Consider the following 17,587-nt stretch of genomic DNA (forward strand, 5'->3'; position numbering starts at 1 on the left):
GTATAAACAAAGTATAAACAAACTAAGACTACACAACAAGACTAGACAATAACCTTAGCCAAAACCCGACAGTAACATATAAAGAGAATCGAATCTTGCCGACAACAACCCCACTTTCCCACTTGTTCAAAACGACAAAATAAAAGTTAAAAATCAACAGCAAACTACCAAATTTACCTCATTGTCACAACAATCAACAGGCAATGTCTTCTTTATTTCGATTTCCAGCAAAGATTTCACTGCATTTTCTCTGGTAAAAACCCTAATTGAAAAGGGGATCTCTACAGTTCTTCGATAAATTCTTCGATAAAAGGATAAAACTTTTTCACAAAATTTTTTCACTTTTCTTGTTTTGATCGATGAATAATTCTAACATGGGCTTTTGTTAATTAAAATTTTAGAGATAAAGCCCATTAAAAATGGGTCCATTACAATATTCGGTCCGGGTCGGGTTTACCATTTTGGTTGCAGGTGCTCGGGTCGGGTTCTAGTTGTCTCCGATTACGGTTCCGACGAGTCAACGCCGGTCATTGCCGGGAGAAATGACCCGATTAATCGACATTTTATGTCCATGGTGTGAGACACATAACGTCATGTACTTGGTGCATGTGGCCATGCCAACCATATACTTGATGTAGCTAGGGGTACATTATCAAACTTGGGATGTGTGGCCATGTGTTGCGCGATACCTCGTGTAGCTGGCCATCTTTTTTTCTTGAAATCTTGTTATAGATTGTTGTGCATAGCTGATTGGTAAATTGGTGGAGCCGTGGAGGATACAGACAAAATATTTTGAAATGGTAACAGTTACACGACAACCGAAGGAAGAAAAAAAGAGAGGTAAAGGATAGGTTGTGTAAGAAATTTTCATCTTTTTCAAGGCACTGAATGTGTTTTGACGGCGGAGATGACGCAAACGTGAATCTAACGGACCGTATACTCTGTAACAAAACAGTAACGTCTATGCTTATTTCGTCAGAGCAAATAAGTCAAATCTCAAAAATGCTTTAAAGAAAGGCGTCTCTCTCTCTCTCTCTCTCTTTTGCTTTTTTTAACACTCTCTCTCTTTCATTCATCATCCTCAAAGGTCTCTTCTCTCCCCTCTTCCTAACTCTCGGAGCTTTTTTTAATTCTTTTATTCTCAGCTTCTTGAGGTTGGTAATGGTGACAATCTGATTCTTTCTTCTTCTTCTTTTTTGTTCTTTTCGTGTTTAAGTTGAAATCTGGAATATGTATATATGAATGTTGCACTGTGGATACTGTTTTCGTTTTTGTTGGTGAATCTAAAGTTTGTATTTTTCCAGTTTTTTGGACTAAGGGTTCGTCTAGTTACGGCGTGCTGTTTATGAATTAGCTTGATTTCTTACGAATCTAAATAAAAATTAGGGATTTTGATGTAACGAAAGGATTAGTTATTTTTTTCGTTATGCCCTAAGCATGAAAGGTTTTGGTGGTGTTTAGAATTTGTGGGCTCTAATGATTTTGTCTTCTAAGCTGATGATTTATTACATTTTGGGTGAAAACAAATGTATGAAGTTATGAACTGAAAGAACAAGGGAACCTCTCTGTGTTCATTACGAAGCGCATTTAGATGCATTCAGATTTTTTGAAAAAGGCCTATATATGTTTTGAGGGATACTTTGATTGTTTTCTGATAGCAAAGTTTGCATTTTGGGAACTGATTGTTAATTTATTTGTAAATGGAGTCGTTTGTGTGATGGTCTTGGATGAACTGCTTATGCAGTAACTGACTCTTTGTAAACTCTCTTTCCACTTTTAGAGCTCATTATTCAAATGTTGATCCTTTATCCATTTTTCTTACTTCGACAGGAGCTTATCTAGCAATGGAAGGAGTTCCAGGGGTCAATCATACTGTTCCAAATCCTAACCATTATGACAAGTCAATAGTGCTAGATGTAAAACCACTGCGAAGTTTGAAACCTGTTTTTCCAAATGGTAACCAAGGTCCACCTTTTGTTGGTTGTCCACCTTTTGGTCCTTCTTCATCTGAGAATTCTCCTTTCTACCCCTTTGGAGCACAACAACCAACGCAAGATACTCCTGATCTCAACCAAACTCAGGAAACACCTCTTCCATCGTTTGTTCCACCTCTTCGGTCCTATAGAACACCTACTGAATCAAATGGCCCCAGCAGCTCCAGTGCAACTAAAAGAGGAGTTGGTCGACCTAAGGGAAGTGGTAATGTGAAGAAAAAAGAGAAGCAGGCTGCGGCCAAAGAGACGAATTTGGATTTTCAGGTAGTGAAAAGATTTAGTGCAGATTTTGATAGTGGGATCAGTGCAGCAGAGCGAGATGATGGAAATGGGTACTTAGTAAGTAGTGTATTGACGCGTTTTGATGCAGTTAGGAGGCGGCTCGGCCAAGTAGATTATGCAAAGGCAGCCACTGCGAAAGCAGCCGGTACTCTGATGAGCAATGGGGTGCGGACAAACATGAAGAAGAGAGTTGGAACGGTTCCTGGAATTGAGGTTGGAGATATCTTCTTTTCCCGGATAGAGATGTGTTTAGTGGGTCTTCACATGCAGACTATGGCTGGCATTGACTATATAACTAGTAAGGTTGGCTCAGGTGAAGAGCCTTTAGCAACTAGCATTGTTTCCTCTGGACGTTATGACGGTGACGCCCAGGATCCTGAGTCCTTAATTTACAGTGGACAAGGTGGCAATGCAGACAAGAATGGACAAGCATCTGATCAAAAGCTTGAAAGGGGTAATCTAGCATTAGAGACAAGTTTAAGGAAAGGCAATGGAGTAAGAGTCATAAGAGGGGAGGAGGATGCAGCTACTAAGACAGGAAAGATCTATATCTACGATGGACTTTATTCGATCTCAGAGTCATGGGTAGAGAAAGGCAAATCTGGTTGCAACACATTTAAATATAAATTGGTGAGACTCCCTGGTCAACCACCTGCTTTTGGTGTCTGGAAATCTGTTCAAAAGTGGCGGGAAGGTTTGACTACAAGACCAGGCCTTATCCTTCCAGATCTCACTTCAGGAGTTGAAAGTAAACCTGTTTCGCTTGTGAATGATGTTGATGAGGAGAGGGGGCCTGCTTATTTTACCTATATCTCCTCTCTAAAATACTCGGAGTCCTTTAAACTAACTCCACCTGCAATTGGCTGTTCCTGCAGTGGCTCATGTTCACCAGGAGATCTTAACTGCTCTTGTATCAGAAAAAATGGTGGTGATCTCCCTTACCTTAATGGGGTTATGCTAGTGTCTCGGAGACCTATGATATATGAATGTGGCCCAACGTGTCCATGTCATGCCAACTGCAAAAACAAAGTGATTCAGACCGGACTAAAATTCTGCCTGGAAGTGTTTAAGACAGAAAATCGTGGTTGGGGTTTACGTTCGNAACACCTCTTCCATCGTTTGTTCCACCTCTTCGGTCCTATAGAACACCTACTGAATCAAATGGCCCCAGCAGCTCCAGTGCAANTATGCTGGTGAGATCAAAGACAAAGGCAGGCTTAGAGAGTACCAAGATGAGGATGAGTATGCTTTTGATACATCACGTGTTTATAACTCGTTCAAGTGGAATTATGAGCCTNGCTGCGGCCAAAGAGACGAATTTGGATTTTCAGGTAGTGAAAAGATTTAGTGCAGATTTTGATAGTGGGATCAGTGCAGCAGAGCGAGATGATGGAAATGGGTACTTAGTAAGTAGTGTATTGACGCGTTTTGATGCAGTTAGGAGGCGGCTCGGCCAAGTAGATTATGCAAAGGCAGCCACTGCGAAAGCAGCCGGTACTCTGATGAGCAATGGGGTGCGGACAAACATGAAGAAGAGAGTTGNTTTCATGAATCATAGTTGCTCCCCCAATGTTTTTTGGCAGCCTATTGTTTGTGAAGGAAACGGTGAGTCGGTTATCCACATTGCTTTCTTTGCCATGCGTCACATTCCTCCAATGGCGGAATTGACTTATGATTATGGGGTTTCTGCTACGCCCGAGGCCAGAGATGGGAGCTTTTTACAAGGAAAGAGGAAATGTCTGTGTGGATCGGAGCAATGTCGTGGTTCATTTGGATGATCTGAGACTGTTTATCTAATTCATACAATCCGTTGAATCCATTTTCCATTTGTCTCAAGACATTGATCCTTATGTGTGTAGTAATAAAGTACAAAACTGGTAGCGTTTGTTCTTCTTCGTAAGGTAAAAGTGGTTGTTGTTTTTGAAAATCGTGTATTGCTTGTTATGTGACGATGCATAACATATCTAATCTATGTACTGGCGCCGCATCGGCTTTAGGTTCAATGCTCATCATTTTGGTAACAAGAAACTCTATAAAGCGATTTGGTTATGTTTTAAGCTTTTTGTAACATTTTGTGTTCACTGAAACTCACTGTAAGAATGAATCAATGTTTGTTTGGTGTTTGGTATTAATCGTCCATGTTCTTCATGTACTCCCTGGACAGCTTAGTTTCCATGATGAGCTTTTGTTCCTTTATCAGTGAGTATCCTGATTCCAGCAATGCTTCCATCGTTTGCTGTTCACACCATATCATTAAAACTTAAACGGAGCCAACGCTGAAAAGTTTTGAGAGAAAGATCACTGAGAATCCTGTAAGCATTTACCTCAGGGGGAATGAATTGAGGACCAGCTTCGGTCTTTTTACGTCTGAGAAGAGTTTTCCCTAGAGTCTCCATTCCTCCAGCTTCCTCTACCCACTATAAAAACAAAGAGATTAGCTATTTCACTGCAGAGTGCTAATTATTATCAGCTGGTTCGTAGCTTAAGTTACCTTAAGGATAGACCNATTATTTTACCTATATCTCCTCTCTAAAATACTCGGAGTCCTTTAAACTAACCCCACCCGCAATTGGCTGTTCCTGCAGTGGCTCATGTTCACCAGGAGATCTTAACTGCTNGGGTAAGGAACTGTACCTATGTATTTTCTCAATTGAGATAGTAAATTATTTACCTTGATTTGGAAATGTATCTACAATGCTTATAACATCTTTCCGCGATATACCATCTTTCTCATACATTCTGCCAACAATGTTTACGATATCTTCACGAGTTGGCTGCCTGTATTTTTTTTCAGCACCAAAACACTTCAGAAAAGATTTCTCAGTTGCAGGAAAATGGATTGGAAGCTGTGTATTATTGTTACCAGTAGAACTTCTCCATTCTTCCTTCACGGATCAGTGGAGCATACAGTGTAGAGAAATCATTCCCTGTGACAATTAGAGGAACTCTATTTACAACGTCAGCTTCTCTCCAGTTTTGTCCCACACTTACCCTTGTAGGATTATCCGCAAGATTCATCAGAGTACCAACAACTATCTGGTTGTTCACTGTCATTTGTGTTTCCCCTAAAACGAGAGCAATAAACTCGGTTAAGATTCACCTCTGCGGAAAAAGAAAAAAAAAAGAGCAGAGCAGTCACAACATTGCTCAAAGTTGTCTGGAATATTGCTTTTTTACCAAATCTACCAAGGCCAGCATCAATATCATTGATCATGAGAACACTCATCTTCCCCTGCATTACAAGTCATCATCATCAACGTTCATGCCAAAGATAACTAGGTGTAGCAAGACTGCAAATGATAAGATTAGCATCTAACTTGATTTTGAATGACTTGTGAAGCTGTTCGATAGCGGTCACGTATGAGTCTTCCCGGTTCCCCTGTAACAGAATATTAGGAAAATCAGAACTTTCGATAGCACGATGGTCAGTGAAAGCATCCAAGTCCTAAGACATAGACACCCGGCGATATGAGAGAAAACAAAGTTAGAGAAATCACCAGCTCTATCGGATTCCAACTCTCCTGCAGACATTATAACTGGCTCAACTCCCATGGTTTTGAATATAAGTTCAGTTTGAAACGTTTTGCCTTGTCCTTTACCTCCCCAGATACCTAGCCAGCCCAATAAAACACCCACAATAATCAAGAGATGGTAGCAAAATTTCAAACACTGCTACTAAACAGAGAAGCACAAGGCAATCATTACCTAAGATCAATGGGATTTTTATATTTAAAGAAGGAGCAAGGTAGTTCTTCACAATGTGGACCGCTACAGAAATCAAACGAAAATCGACATGTTAAGGTAAAACGAAAGGTCACAAATGAATCAAAAGTTGCAGACTTTTAGGCAATCAAATATGAACCCTATCGTCAACTTATTGCTACCAATGTATTCCTTTTAATACTTTAAGCTTCACCAAAGCGTACAGGTCAACTTACCAACTTTATCCTGTCAAGAAAGAAGACACATGTTGTAAAACACTTGGTAACACACACATTACCACAATTTAAAGCATTGGTTTCAATTCTAAACGCATCCAAACAAGAGATTAACAAATAACAATGCTGCTCTTGTAAAGACTAAATGAGTTACCAGGAACGACGGGGCAATGTAATAATCTCCTTGAAGATGTTCAAATGACCTCGTCGCCTTCTGACGGTAATCAAACACAATATCAGCTGCAAATCAAACAGATATTACAACTTTTGTTAACACAATTGAAGTATTTGTAAACTTAACCAAAAACCAATTTTGAAAAAAGAAGAGACTTTACAATCTTTGCCAAGGAAGTCTCCAATGAATACATCATCGATCATGCCGCTTCGTGCTCCCACAGCTATATTAACATTATCAGCCTCCGCGCCAAGCCTATATAGATAATCTTTCCCTTCAGAATCTTTTACTTCCCACGACGACTGCTCCGATAACTTCTTCCGCGGCTTTGCGCCACCGTCATTAGCCACTTTACCGCCGTCATTAGAAGAGGGTTTGGAGCAAACGATCGAAGAGAGTTTTCTGGTAGTGATTAAAGTGTTGAATGTGGAAGACGAAGATGATTGTAAAGGTGGAAACTTGAAACGCAAAGATATGTTTGTAAGCGCCATTAAACCACCCCCAAAAAAATTAAAAGCTTCTACCTTTTTTTTCCCAAATTAAATGAAAAAAGATTTATACTTTTCTTACCCAAGATAGGATTTTGAAGAAGTAAGAGCCATTTGTTCTTAAAATCCATTCTTGTGTTCTTGTCTGATAAGTGAGTTGGCTAATTCTGTGGTTCTTGAAGTCAAAAGACTCTAGTTTTGGTCCCACACTTGTTACTACTTGCATAAACTATAGTTCAATTAGTAAAGAATGAGTATGAATTTTTGTTTGGTGGGTTTTGGATAAAGCTTGACACTAAACATTGTAACCAAGTTGATCAACGTGGATAATTCATCTTATAACCATCATTAATTTATTCATTATCATTGGTTACATGACAACAATACATATATCAACTTAATTACACATATATATATATATATTTAATGGTTTTCCCCTTAACAATACAACAATAAGACAACATTATAGAGAGATTACGATGAGATGGAGATGACATGATGAGAGTTTCACTGGTACAATTGGTTAGGAGAACCAATTAACGAGCTCGTCCGCGTGGCTGCCAGCTGGAGGAGGAGGCACATCTTGCATCACCTTCTCATGCCCTTTTGGATAGTATATACCCGTGCCTTCATGTGGCACCCAACTACTCGCCGGTGAAGACGTCTCTCCGGCGCCGTAGAAGCCTCTCATCGTCTTCACTTCCTCTCCGGCGCCGGAACCCTCCGTCTTGGCCGTCTCCCTCACTATGTCGTGCGATGCACTCTTCTTGTGAATCGATTTCCTAAGCATCGGTCTATATATATATGCAATTGCATGTGTTAATATATAACAGGAAACTAACTAAACAATCACACAACTTTTATTTCGTCAAATAACAATCATAGTTTTATGATCCTAGAATATGAATAGAGAGAAGAGTAGCATAGACAAAGAAAATGCATTTGCTCTACTCGACACTATATAGGTAAACTTACTTGACGAACATAGTGTTCATGGTTTGTGCACCACGAGAAGAGAAGGTGGAAGTCGCCATGTCAATCTCTCTATATGATCGATCTGTAACAATGTGTGTATGAATAATCGGATATGTAGGTGAATATACTAATATGTTTGTATTGATAGAGTTGCATATATATATATACTTACACACACATCATAGAATGTGAAAGGAATTTTCAACAAGATTTGAATAAAGATTATTAAAAAAAAAAAAAGTTTGAGGATGGAAGGAATGATGGAGAGGGATCAATCCAGATGCACACTCCCCAATGTAAGATTTATCGTCAGACCCATGCCTCTTTTTGTCCACGTGGCATAGTCCACGTCTTCTGATTTTGGATCATTCTTCAACGAAACGTATGCAGCATACACACATGATCATGATTTTTTTTCACTTGTGGCGTGTGCATGATTCATGACCCATTTTGACTTACATTGAGGCCTTATATTTAAAAGCCCGTTTAAGACTCTTAAATTTGAGGCCCATACTAGACCGGAATCCATATTGACTTTGAAAAAAGATTAATTAATGAAAAAATCTTAGATATAAAGCTATATTTATTAATTGTTGTGTGATTATGTTTTTTCTCTTCTTTCTCTCGTTGCTTCCTATGTTGTTGTTGTAGTTTCCTTCTTCTTCTAACTTTCTGAGGTAAAATTCTCATCTCTTTCCTGACCTTCTCTCATCATCTATGTATATGTGTACTTTGAATTTTTGGGTTTGTTTTACTTTTCATCTCCTTCTTCTGTGTTTTTCGTCTCAAAGTCACGTTTTTTTTCTTTCTTATCTAATGTAATTCGATATGTCGGTCTATATATACGAGTTTCTCTTCTTCACCGATGATCGTGATTTGGTCACAAAATTCGAGAGAGTTGTCTATATATGTTTTCTCTTTTCTAAAATTATTCATATCTTCTATATGATTTTGAGAACTAGCTATGATGTCAAAATTCTCAGGTTAGCGTGAGCCATCATCATGGGACTAGAATCTAAAGGAAGAGCTTGGTTTGGTAAAATCTACAACAAGTTGGAAACTTTACTTGTCGAGGTTGACTCTTTTACTTCTCAGGTACGTAAGTCCATTGTTTCGTTGTAAATTTTTCATATTAATTGATTAATTTTAGGGTAATGATGTTTTAGAGATTAAGTGATGGTTTTCTTATGTTGGAACAGAGCACGCTTTGTTTGAAACCTAGTGGTCTTCCGGGATTTGAATCTGTTAGATGTGAACCAAAGGAAGTAGCAGAACAGGGCCGTTCTTCTGTATCTTATAATGTGAAGCAACACCATGATGATCGTGTTGCTTCACCTCGATGTGAGAGTCTTTTTGATCCACCGTCACATCAGAACTTTGATATGCCAGGACATGTTGTGGTTGAGAGACGAGTTCAAGAAGATATTTTTCAAGAGAATTTATCAGCCTCCTCGTTCCCTAATGCTACTCATCTTGTTGATGAAGAACAATTAGTTACAGATGAGGAGTCTCAGGTCTTGTCTGATGGAGAAACACACTCTACATCTTCATTGCTTGAAGAGTATCATGATGCTAATCTGACATCAGCCATTACTACTGGTGATGAAGAACCAATAGTTACCGATGAGGAGTCTCAGGTCTTGTCTGATGCAGAAACACTCTTTACATCTCCATTACGTGAAGAGTATCATGATGCTAATCTGACATCATCCACTACTGTTGATGAAGAAACAATAGTTACTGATGAAGAGTCTCATATCACTAACACATTGACACCTCAGAAATTTTCTGATCAACCAAAGGAAGTTGCAGAGGACAGTTCTTCCGAAGCTTCTATTATGCAGCAAGACCATGACCCTGTTGATTCACCGAGTTGTAAAACTCCTTCTGATCAACCAAAGGAAGCTGCAGAGGACAGTTCTTCCGAAGCTTCTGTTGTGCAGCAAGACCATGACCCTGTTGATTCACCGAGTTGTAAAACTCCTTCTGATCAACCAAAGGAAGCTGCAGAGGACAGTTCTTCCGAAGCTTCTGTTGTGCAGCAAGACCATGACCCTGTTGATTCACCGAGTTGTAAAACTCCTTCTGATCAACCAAAGGAAGCTGCAGAGGACAGTTCTTCCGAAGCTTCTGTTGTGCAGCAAGACCATGACCCTGTTGATTCACCGAGTTGTAAAACTCCTTCTGATCAACCAAAGGAAGCTGCAGAGGACAGTTCTTCCGAAGCTTCTGTTGTGCAGCAAGACCATGACCCTGTTGATTCACCGAGTTGTAAAACTCCTTCTGATCAACCAAAGGAAGCTGCAGAGGACAGTTCTTCCGAAGCTTCTGTTGTGCAGCAAGACCATGACCCTGTTGATTCACCGAGTTGTAAAACTCCTTCTGATCAACCAAAGGAAGCTGCAGAGGACAGTTCTTCCGAAGCTTCTGTTGTGCAGCAAGACCATGACCCTGTTGATTCACCGAGTTGTAAAACTCCTTCTGATCAACCAAAGGAAGCTGCAGAGGACAGTTCTTCCGAAGCTTCTATTGTGCAGCAAGACCATGAACTCGATTCACCGAGTTGTAAAACTCCTTCTGATCCACCTTCACATCAGAACTTTGACATTTCAGAACATGTTCTTGTTGAGGAACGAGTTCAATGCGATATTTTGCAGGAGAATTTAGTTCAACAAGATGGTTTAAAGGAGAAATCATCTGCCTCCTCCTCCTCCTCCTTGTCTAACGAAGAAATACACTCTACATCTCCATTTCTTGAAGAGTATTGTGATACTTCTCAGACATCAGCCTCTACTATTGGTGATGAAGAATCAATTACTGATGATGAGTCTCAGATCACCAACACTTTAACCACTCAAAACTCTTCTCCTGGAAGCTCTTTGGTTTTTCCAGGTGGGGATAGTGTAGAAGAAGTTAGAGTTAAATCCTCCTTGCCAGATGGAGAAATACTCTCTACATCTTCATTGTTTGAAAACTACTGTGATGCTAATTTGACATCAACCACTACTCTTGCTGATGAAGAACAACCAATAATTACCAATGATGAATCTCGGATCACTAACACTTTCACCCCTCATCCTGGAAACCTTTCGGTTTCTTCATGCGGGAAAAGTGTAGAAGAAGTTGGAGATGTATCGTGCAGAGATTTTGGTTCCACAGAATCTCAATCTACTCAAAGTTCTATGAAAAGTTTTGGGACAGAAGTAAAGTGTAATGATGACCCTGTTCTTCCTGCGCTTGGCATCTTTACGGATAATGATTCAAGTACGAATGATCCACTCTCCACCAAGATTGCAGATGTACCTGTTCAAGATAATGTGGCAAACATGAGATCTTCTAATGCGGGTTGGTGCTTCTGTTTTCTCTACTTTTTTAAGTTGTGCTTATTATTCTTTTTTTAAACCTTCAATTGGTCTCCTCACGCGTTTCTTTTGTTAGATGTGATGAATGAAAAATCTGATGTTGCTCCATTGGATATCAATGCATTGTACCACATTGATTTTCGGGAAGACTCCTCGTATGTTGACAACAATGCAATGCGTGTTAAGACCATTTCTCCATTGGATACCAATGCATTAAACAGCATGCAATCTCGAGAAGACCCCTTGTATGTTGACGACAGTGTGCTTTATGCAATGCATCTTAGGACTAAGAAACTCAGATCCTTCAAGGTTCTAAACTGCTTTCTCCCTCTTTCTCTTAGATATTTCTTTGTGATATATAAACTTGAACCTTACTTGATTACAGATTGTTCTGACTGATATTAGACTTGAATTTTGGCTTACATGATCCTTAATGATCTCTCATCGCCTAATTTTACCTGTTTCTACAATCAGCAGAGAAAGATCTTGGATGCTTTAACTTCAAAAAGAAGAAGAGAGAAGGAATATGAGCAACTTGCAATTTGGTTTGGAGATGCGGAGATGGGTTCTGATCTGGCCACTGGGGAAGACTCTAAACAAGTGAAAGCCATGGACTCCAAAAGCTCACAGCTACTTGAATCAGAAGATTCCCAATGGGAGCTATTGTGAGATTTTTTGTTCACCATATTGTACAAGTTAAAATAGGCCCTGTGATTTATCTTGAGTGAGACTCATGTTACCTTATTTAAACATAAATGAGCTAATCTGCTCTGTGATTGAAGCTTTTTTGACAGTGAATAACCAAAAACATATATCCTATATTTTCTTGCTTTTCATATCTGCTCCAAAACAAAACTTGATAAACTTGACCTTGACACTCCCCAAGAAGGGATCAGAATGAATTGCGGTGACTACGTAGCAAATATGCATAGAGAATCTCATTCCATGTGTCAGGAACTCCTGGCAAACACCAGTGGATGCAATCTCCATAGTTTTTAGGATCAGCTCTCTGTTCCTTTGTCAAGAGCTTCCCTCTCCGTTCTCCATACACAGTTGTATGTCCATCTTTCCTATATTCTGAGAGTTGTGTAATGTTCAGGAACGTGACATTTTCTCCAACTCTGCTTAGAACATCACCAACTATCTTCATGATTTCTTGATTTGATCCTGTGCCCCAATATGATGGTTTGTCTATTGGATATAACTCATCATAACAGGTTCCATCGCTCCCTGGATTCCACTCCCAGCTCCTGCAAAAGATAACACACCAAAATCACTCTCCTTGTCTTTGGAAATTGAATATGCTTTCTTTAATAACCATCTATGATCTGTTAGTGTTACATACCATAGATGAGTAGGAGACATACTCGTGAAGAAAACTCTTTGCTTCTCGGGATTGATCTTCGTCTTAAACCACTTGGCCCATGTTTCTAACGCCATTTTATAAGCAGTCGTCACATTATACTCTCGGACATCACTGGTATCTCCAAACCTGCATCATATGCATATATATGAGTTTTCCTTCTAGTCTCTTTCTCCAATGCAAACTATTCATATATGGTTTATGCGTTATATAGCTTACGTTGCATTGATCTTAGGTTGATGCATCCACCATACATAGCTCTCAAAGATTAAAACATCAACGCCTTCCCAGCTCTTGCTATGTTTTTCAATGGCGTCGAGGTTAACCAACCTTTTGTGTACTGTATGATTAGTTGCATGATCTGAAATTGATTCCACGATGAAAGGCGCCCAGTAATACTCGATTGATACATTGTATTCCTGATCAATTGCATAAACTTTGGTGTAAGAAACTATATTTGCCTTTTCTTACCATTCATGTTGAAAATCTCTTACTAGGAACATGAGTGTTCTGTATTTATGTACCTCAGCTTTGAAGATCTTCATAGGAGGAATCCTGTGAAAGGACTTCTTCTTGTCAGGGATAACTGACTGCACCATACATACCATTGACTCGAAAGTGCTTCTTTGCACCGAGTCTCCTATGAACATCAGTCTTTTGTTCCTCAACACGTCCAACAGTTTCAGAGCATCGAACCTGAAACATCTCAGAGATTTTAAAACATTGCTCAAGTTTGGCTTCGCAAGAATCACAATATATGTTTTTTCTTTAATACCTGGGTAAGTCGCATGAGTTTGGTTTCCATCTCCAGTTCTGGTAATAAGAATCAGGCCGTCCGTTTCGTTGACATGTTGTTTGTTTGACTAAATAAGGACAGCTCTTCTCTGTATAAAGAGGGTAAGAGACATTGTCCCAAATCCATTGTCCTTCAAAGACATTGCAGCTCTCATCAAGCTGATCCTCTTTGGTGACGAACACTGCCTCTCTTTGTCTGAAGCCATAGAGTTGGAATATTCGACTCTCGTTACTCTTGAGTTCATCAAGGATCCACCTCACGGAACCTAGAACCAGAAGACTAATAAGGACAACTTGGAAGATGGATTGAATAATCCGTGAATCTGTTGAAGTTTGTATCGACATTTGAAACAGATTTAACGGAAGAAATAGCTCGTTTAGAACTTCTTCTTCTTGCTGTTGAGCACATGAATCTATGTTTGATGTTTGAAAGAAGCCAATATCTTCACGTACAAGCATCAAAAATTAACTTTGTTCCATGAACCACCAGTTGGTGATCCTTCTCTATTAGGTAGCATGTCCCCTTTTTTGTTGTTGTTAATTGGATCTAAATAGTGATATGATAGAAAACTAAAAAAAATAATTTTCCACGAAGGTCTCGGATTGAATTTTTAGGAGAAACTATTCTCTGATCTGGCCCAGCAAAACTAGTCACCAAAGAAAATCCAGTAATGGCCATAGGAGAGCAATTATGAACGTAACAACCACAAAACAATTAAGATGTTTAGAACAAGCCTGTTCACTTGATGACAAGGCCGAAACAAAACACTTCAAACGTTCACTTTTCTGTACAGTTGACAAGAACCTAATACAGAAACAATCCGATGGGGAAAAGGCTGGAAAAAAAGGCAACCTAGCTTTGCTACTGAAAGAGATGCAAAAAGTTTGACAACGTGATCGCTCCAACCTATGCTAAATACTTCCACGATCTTGGTTAATTACCGTTATCAGATCCATGCCCTGAGCTGTCGCTATCAGAATCTGCATAACAAATGAGGAATGTGAGTAAATCTGGTTTGGAAATGTGATGTTGATAAGGAAAGAACAGAACCAGTTTAAAAAACTTACCACTAGAACACGAGCCTGAGCCACTACTAGAACTATTAGAACTACTTGATCCACCAGCATTTACTTCTTGTCGAACAGGGGATGCCACATGACCTTTTAAAGTGTCAAAAACAAATTAAAGAAGAGTTATTGCAGTGGGGCTAAAAGACTAATATAGTAGAGTTTGATACTATCTTATGAATCAAAATCTCACATAATTCAGTACCTTTTGGGGACTTAAGGCCAGTTGTTAGAGTGCTCTGCGAAAATGGAAGAAGAAATATTATAGTATTAGCCTAGTACGAGTTATATGAAAGAAGTAAGAGAAGTGAATAACAATTAGTTATTTGCTCTCACCGGTTCTTGGACACTATTGTGAACAGATTCAGCATCTCTTTCTGAGCCCAATGCCAGTTCCTCCTTTTTCTTGCTCAAGCTCTTCTTATATTCAGTGACGAATCTGTAAAGCTCCCAAAGTGTTTCGAGATCAAGACTATCAATATCTAACTCAATCTCATCGTCTTGTTGAGCGAGTTCAGGATTACTCTTCTTTATAATCTGCACAACTGCCTCTAGCTTGTCATAAGGTAACTCCTGAAGGTCCTCACTAAGACTCCGCTTCTCGTCAAATGTCAAGTCCCTGTTTTCAGCTTCAGGCTTCTTCTCGGGTACAACAGTTAGAACTGCAGGTTCCACTGGGTTTGTCATCGATTCTGCTCTCTCCAAAATCCTATTTTCAACTACTTTAGGTGGTGGAGGAGACGAGGAACGTGAAGGAGCACGTAACGGTAATCGCTCTACACTATGAGTGTTCGTTGAAACAGGAGCATGGAAATCAATATCACGGACTGGTGTTTGCCTCCTAGTAAGTAACTCATACTGCTTTTCAAGCGGCGCCCATTTCTCTTCAAACAGATTCAACAAAATCCCAGCCATACTATGCACATCATGCCCAACAGGATTATACAGCATTGCATTGTTAAAAGTAAGTCTAACATCCTCAGCAAACTCCAAAGGTGACTTATACCAACTCTTACTCAACCTAGTCTTCACTGTTCCCAAATCCATAGGCTTCTTAATTATATTGTGATAATCATGTAAACCAAGCCTAACCGTATCAACAGGAGTATTGAAAACCCATCCAGACTTATGCTTCATCAACTTCGTAAGCAAATTGTTGCAGCTCTTCAATATCTGAACCGTACCTTTATCAGTAGCTGCTCCACCACCCTTCTTACCACCGTTCGCTGCTGTTTTGACCTTCTTGTTCGACAGAGGTGGTAGTTCAGCGGACCCAAAACCGCCGGCGAAGTTACCTTGTGGTTCGAGCCGTTTAATCAAGCTTCTAACTTCTTCAAGCTCAGACATTAGTTTCCGTTTCAAGTTCCTAACTTCAAGCTTAGAAATTGAGCTCAAACTTATCTTCATCATCTGATGGTTCTCTTCCGAGCCAAGCGAATTTGACGGAGACACGAGCGGAACCGGTCTCACCGTCGTGGGTTTCGTTCGTTTTTGGCTTTTGTTTCCACTATCACTCCATTTATGCTTCGTCTTCGAAACTCCACCGCCGGCTATAGGACCAGACGCCATTGCCACTCGTTGACGATTTCTCCCAAACGAAAATTTAGGGTTTTTTTTAGGGTTTGAGCGCCAATACTGTAGATTTCAAACAAGGAATCGAAAAGATCGTGTGAGAGATTTTAGGATCGGTGGTGGTTCATGAACATTCAACTGAGATTGCAACGACGAAAACACAAACCCTAGGAAGCAAATTTTTTTTTGGAGTCGAGAGAATCGCGTAGATACACGCGCATTGAGCTCACGCGCGTTAAAAGAAACCCGAGAAATTACACATGTGTTAAGTGTGACGGGATATTAACACTCCTACGCGTCCGAAACTAAACCGAACCTAACCGGGGAGAATAGAAACCAGATGTAATAGCCCGGTTTAGTAACAAATTGCAGTTGATTAGTAAAGAGATTTGACTTAATTGAATGTGGCCATGTGCAATTACATTGAGAAACGAAACTTTGATATAAAAACTCGAGAAAAGATCCGAAATTTAAGCAAAAGAATCAACCTCAATAGTTACAATATCAAAATTCACAAAAGAAGCAAACCAAGAAAATGGCCTTCAAGAACCATTCTTCAAGAACAAGTCTGTCTTCTTCTTCTTCTTCTTCTTCCACTTCATTCAGGTTCACAACAATCATTACATTAGCACTCATCTTCTCTTCTTCTTACTACATCTTCTTCTCACAGTTCGATTACTCTCCGGTGACATTTTCCTCTGTGAATATTCCTCCGTTCGCTGGAGATCTTCGAGACCTTACATTCCCTTGGAACAAACTCTCTCTCGGACCAATCTCCGAGAAGCTAAAACTCGCTGTCTTTTGCAAATCATGGCCTGTTGGTTCGATCCCTGGAGGAATGGAGCGTCACGCTTACACTCTCTACAATTCTCTTGCCTCAAGAGGTCACGAGATTCACGTCTTCACGGTTTCTTCCGACAGAAGTAACCAAGAAGAGTATCACAACAAAGGAGATCTTCATGTCTACTTTGCTCCAAACGAACACGGCACTCTTAACCACTCTCAAGCTTTTGAGATCTTCGACAGAATCAACGGTGCAGATGATCATCATCCCTTCGATTATGTTCATACTGAGAGTGTTTCTCTGCCTCATTGGCGTGTCAAAATGGTTCCTAACGGTGACATAGCTGTGACATGGCACGGTATCTGGTACGAGATTATGCATTCAAATCTCTTCCAAGAGCTTTCGAATGATCGTCCTACTAGCTCTGATCTTCAACAAACGATGCCTAGACTCGTTGATGAGATCAGATTCTTCCCGAGATATAAACAGCACATTTGCATAAGCAACAGCGCGCGTGAGGTTCTCGTTAACATCTATCAGCTTCCTAAGAGAAACGTTCACGTTATAGTCAACGGCGTTGACCAGACCAAGTTTGTGTATTCCCCTAAGTCTGGTGCTACGTTCAGGGCCAAACACGGTGTTCCTGATGGTAATGGGACTGTTATTGTGATGGGTGTCTCTGGACGTTTGGTGAGAGACAAAGGACATCCACTTCTCTACGAAGCGTTTGCTTCGATCGTTAGAACGCACCCGCAAGTGTATCTGCTTGTGGCTGGATCTGGTCCTTGGGG

At 40.0% G+C, this 17,587-nt stretch overlaps 6 protein-coding genes and 1 pseudogene across 7 annotated transcripts; 3 read left to right on the top strand and 4 right to left on the bottom strand.

Annotated features, from left to right (window-relative positions):
* LOC104715829 (histone-lysine N-methyltransferase, H3 lysine-9 specific SUVH3-like) lies at nt 1,018-4,396 on the top strand. Its single transcript, XM_019229438.1, has 4 exons — nt 1,018-1,154; nt 1,831-3,390; nt 3,440-3,607; nt 3,768-4,396. The coding sequence occupies exons 2-4, from the start codon at nt 1,845-1,847 to the stop codon at nt 4,052-4,054; spliced, it is 2,001 nt and encodes a 666-aa protein (XP_019084983.1). The 5' UTR covers nt 1,018-1,154; nt 1,831-1,844; the 3' UTR covers nt 4,055-4,396.
* On the bottom strand, nt 4,294-7,025 carry LOC104712918 (annotated as a pseudogene).
* Nucleotides 7,195-8,091, bottom strand: LOC104712919. Its single transcript, XM_010429914.2, has 2 exons — nt 7,853-8,091; nt 7,195-7,671 (listed from the first exon to the last, which is right to left on the bottom strand). The coding sequence occupies exons 1-2, from the start codon at nt 7,909-7,911 to the stop codon at nt 7,401-7,403; spliced, it is 330 nt and encodes a 109-aa protein (XP_010428216.1). The 5' UTR covers nt 7,912-8,091; the 3' UTR covers nt 7,195-7,400.
* Nucleotides 8,465-12,033, top strand: LOC104712921 (cell surface glycoprotein 1-like). 2 transcript variants are annotated; one of them, XM_010429916.1, is made up of 5 exons: nt 8,465-8,529; nt 8,836-8,947; nt 9,052-11,197; nt 11,291-11,523; nt 11,689-12,033. In XM_010429916.1, exons 2-5 carry the CDS (start codon nt 8,855-8,857, stop codon nt 11,881-11,883), a joined length of 2,667 nt encoding a protein of 888 aa, XP_010428218.1. In that variant the 5' UTR covers nt 8,465-8,529; nt 8,836-8,854; the 3' UTR covers nt 11,884-12,033. The 2 variants fall into 2 exon arrangements, with proteins under 2 accessions (XP_010428218.1, XP_010428219.1); XM_010429917.1 differs by having other exon boundaries at nt 11,692-12,033.
* LOC104712920 (protein trichome birefringence-like 31) lies at nt 11,929-13,838 on the bottom strand. Its single transcript, XM_010429915.2, has 5 exons — nt 13,353-13,838; nt 13,102-13,273; nt 12,797-12,996; nt 12,560-12,706; nt 11,929-12,464 (listed from the first exon to the last, which is right to left on the bottom strand). The coding sequence occupies exons 1-5, from the start codon at nt 13,829-13,831 to the stop codon at nt 12,107-12,109; spliced, it is 1,356 nt and encodes a 451-aa protein (XP_010428217.1). The 5' UTR covers nt 13,832-13,838; the 3' UTR covers nt 11,929-12,106.
* On the bottom strand, nt 14,024-16,241 carry LOC104712922 (transcription factor GTE3, chloroplastic-like). The gene is made up of 4 exons (XM_010429918.2): nt 14,777-16,241; nt 14,646-14,679; nt 14,441-14,533; nt 14,024-14,353 (listed from the first exon to the last, which is right to left on the bottom strand). The coding sequence occupies exons 1-4, from the start codon at nt 16,007-16,009 to the stop codon at nt 14,307-14,309; spliced, it is 1,407 nt and encodes a 468-aa protein (XP_010428220.1). The 5' UTR covers nt 16,010-16,241; the 3' UTR covers nt 14,024-14,306.
* Nucleotides 16,513-17,582, top strand: LOC104712923 (the record flags this gene model as incomplete). Its single annotated transcript, XM_010429919.1, has 1 exon — nt 16,513-17,582. A coding segment is annotated over exon 1 (1,035 nt), but the record flags the coding sequence as incomplete, so codon positions are not given.

This window comes from Camelina sativa, chromosome 9 (genome assembly GCF_000633955.1).
Source record: "Camelina sativa cultivar DH55 chromosome 9, Cs, whole genome shotgun sequence".
NCBI lineage: Eukaryota > Viridiplantae > Streptophyta > Magnoliopsida > Brassicales > Brassicaceae > Camelina > Camelina sativa.

Coding starts and splice junctions, on each gene's coding strand:
- LOC104712919 (XM_010429914.2), bottom strand. CDS start 7,911: ATGGCGACTTCCACCTTCTCTTCTCGTGGTGCACAAACCATGAACACT. Junction 7,672..7,852: donor ATGAACACTATGTTCGTCAA/GTAAGTTTACCT, acceptor ATATATATATAG/ACCGATGCTTAGGAAATCGA.
- LOC104712921 (XM_010429916.1), top strand. CDS start 8,855: ATGGGACTAGAATCTAAAGGAAGAGCTTGGTTTGGTAAAATCTACAAC. Junction 8,948..9,051: donor TTGACTCTTTTACTTCTCAG/GTACGTAAGTCC, acceptor ATGTTGGAACAG/AGCACGCTTTGTTTGAAACC. Junction 11,198..11,290: donor CATGAGATCTTCTAATGCGG/GTTGGTGCTTCT, acceptor TTCTTTTGTTAG/ATGTGATGAATGAAAAATCT.
- LOC104712920 (XM_010429915.2), bottom strand. CDS start 13,831: ATGCTTGTACGTGAAGATATTGGCTTCTTTCAAACATCAAACATAGAT. Junction 13,274..13,352: donor AACTCATGCGACTTACCCAG/GTATTAAAGAAA, acceptor GAGATGTTTCAG/GTTCGATGCTCTGAAACTGT. Junction 12,997..13,101: donor TGAAGATCTTCAAAGCTGAG/GTACATAAATAC, acceptor GCAATTGATCAG/GAATACAATGTATCAATCGA.
- LOC104712922 (XM_010429918.2), bottom strand. CDS start 16,009: ATGGCGTCTGGTCCTATAGCCGGCGGTGGAGTTTCGAAGACGAAGCAT. Junction 14,680..14,776: donor ACAATAGTGTCCAAGAACCG/GTGAGAGCAAAT, acceptor CCATTTTCGCAG/AGCACTCTAACAACTGGCCT. Junction 14,534..14,645: donor TGGCCTTAAGTCCCCAAAAG/GTACTGAATTAT, acceptor ACACTTTAAAAG/GTCATGTGGCATCCCCTGTT.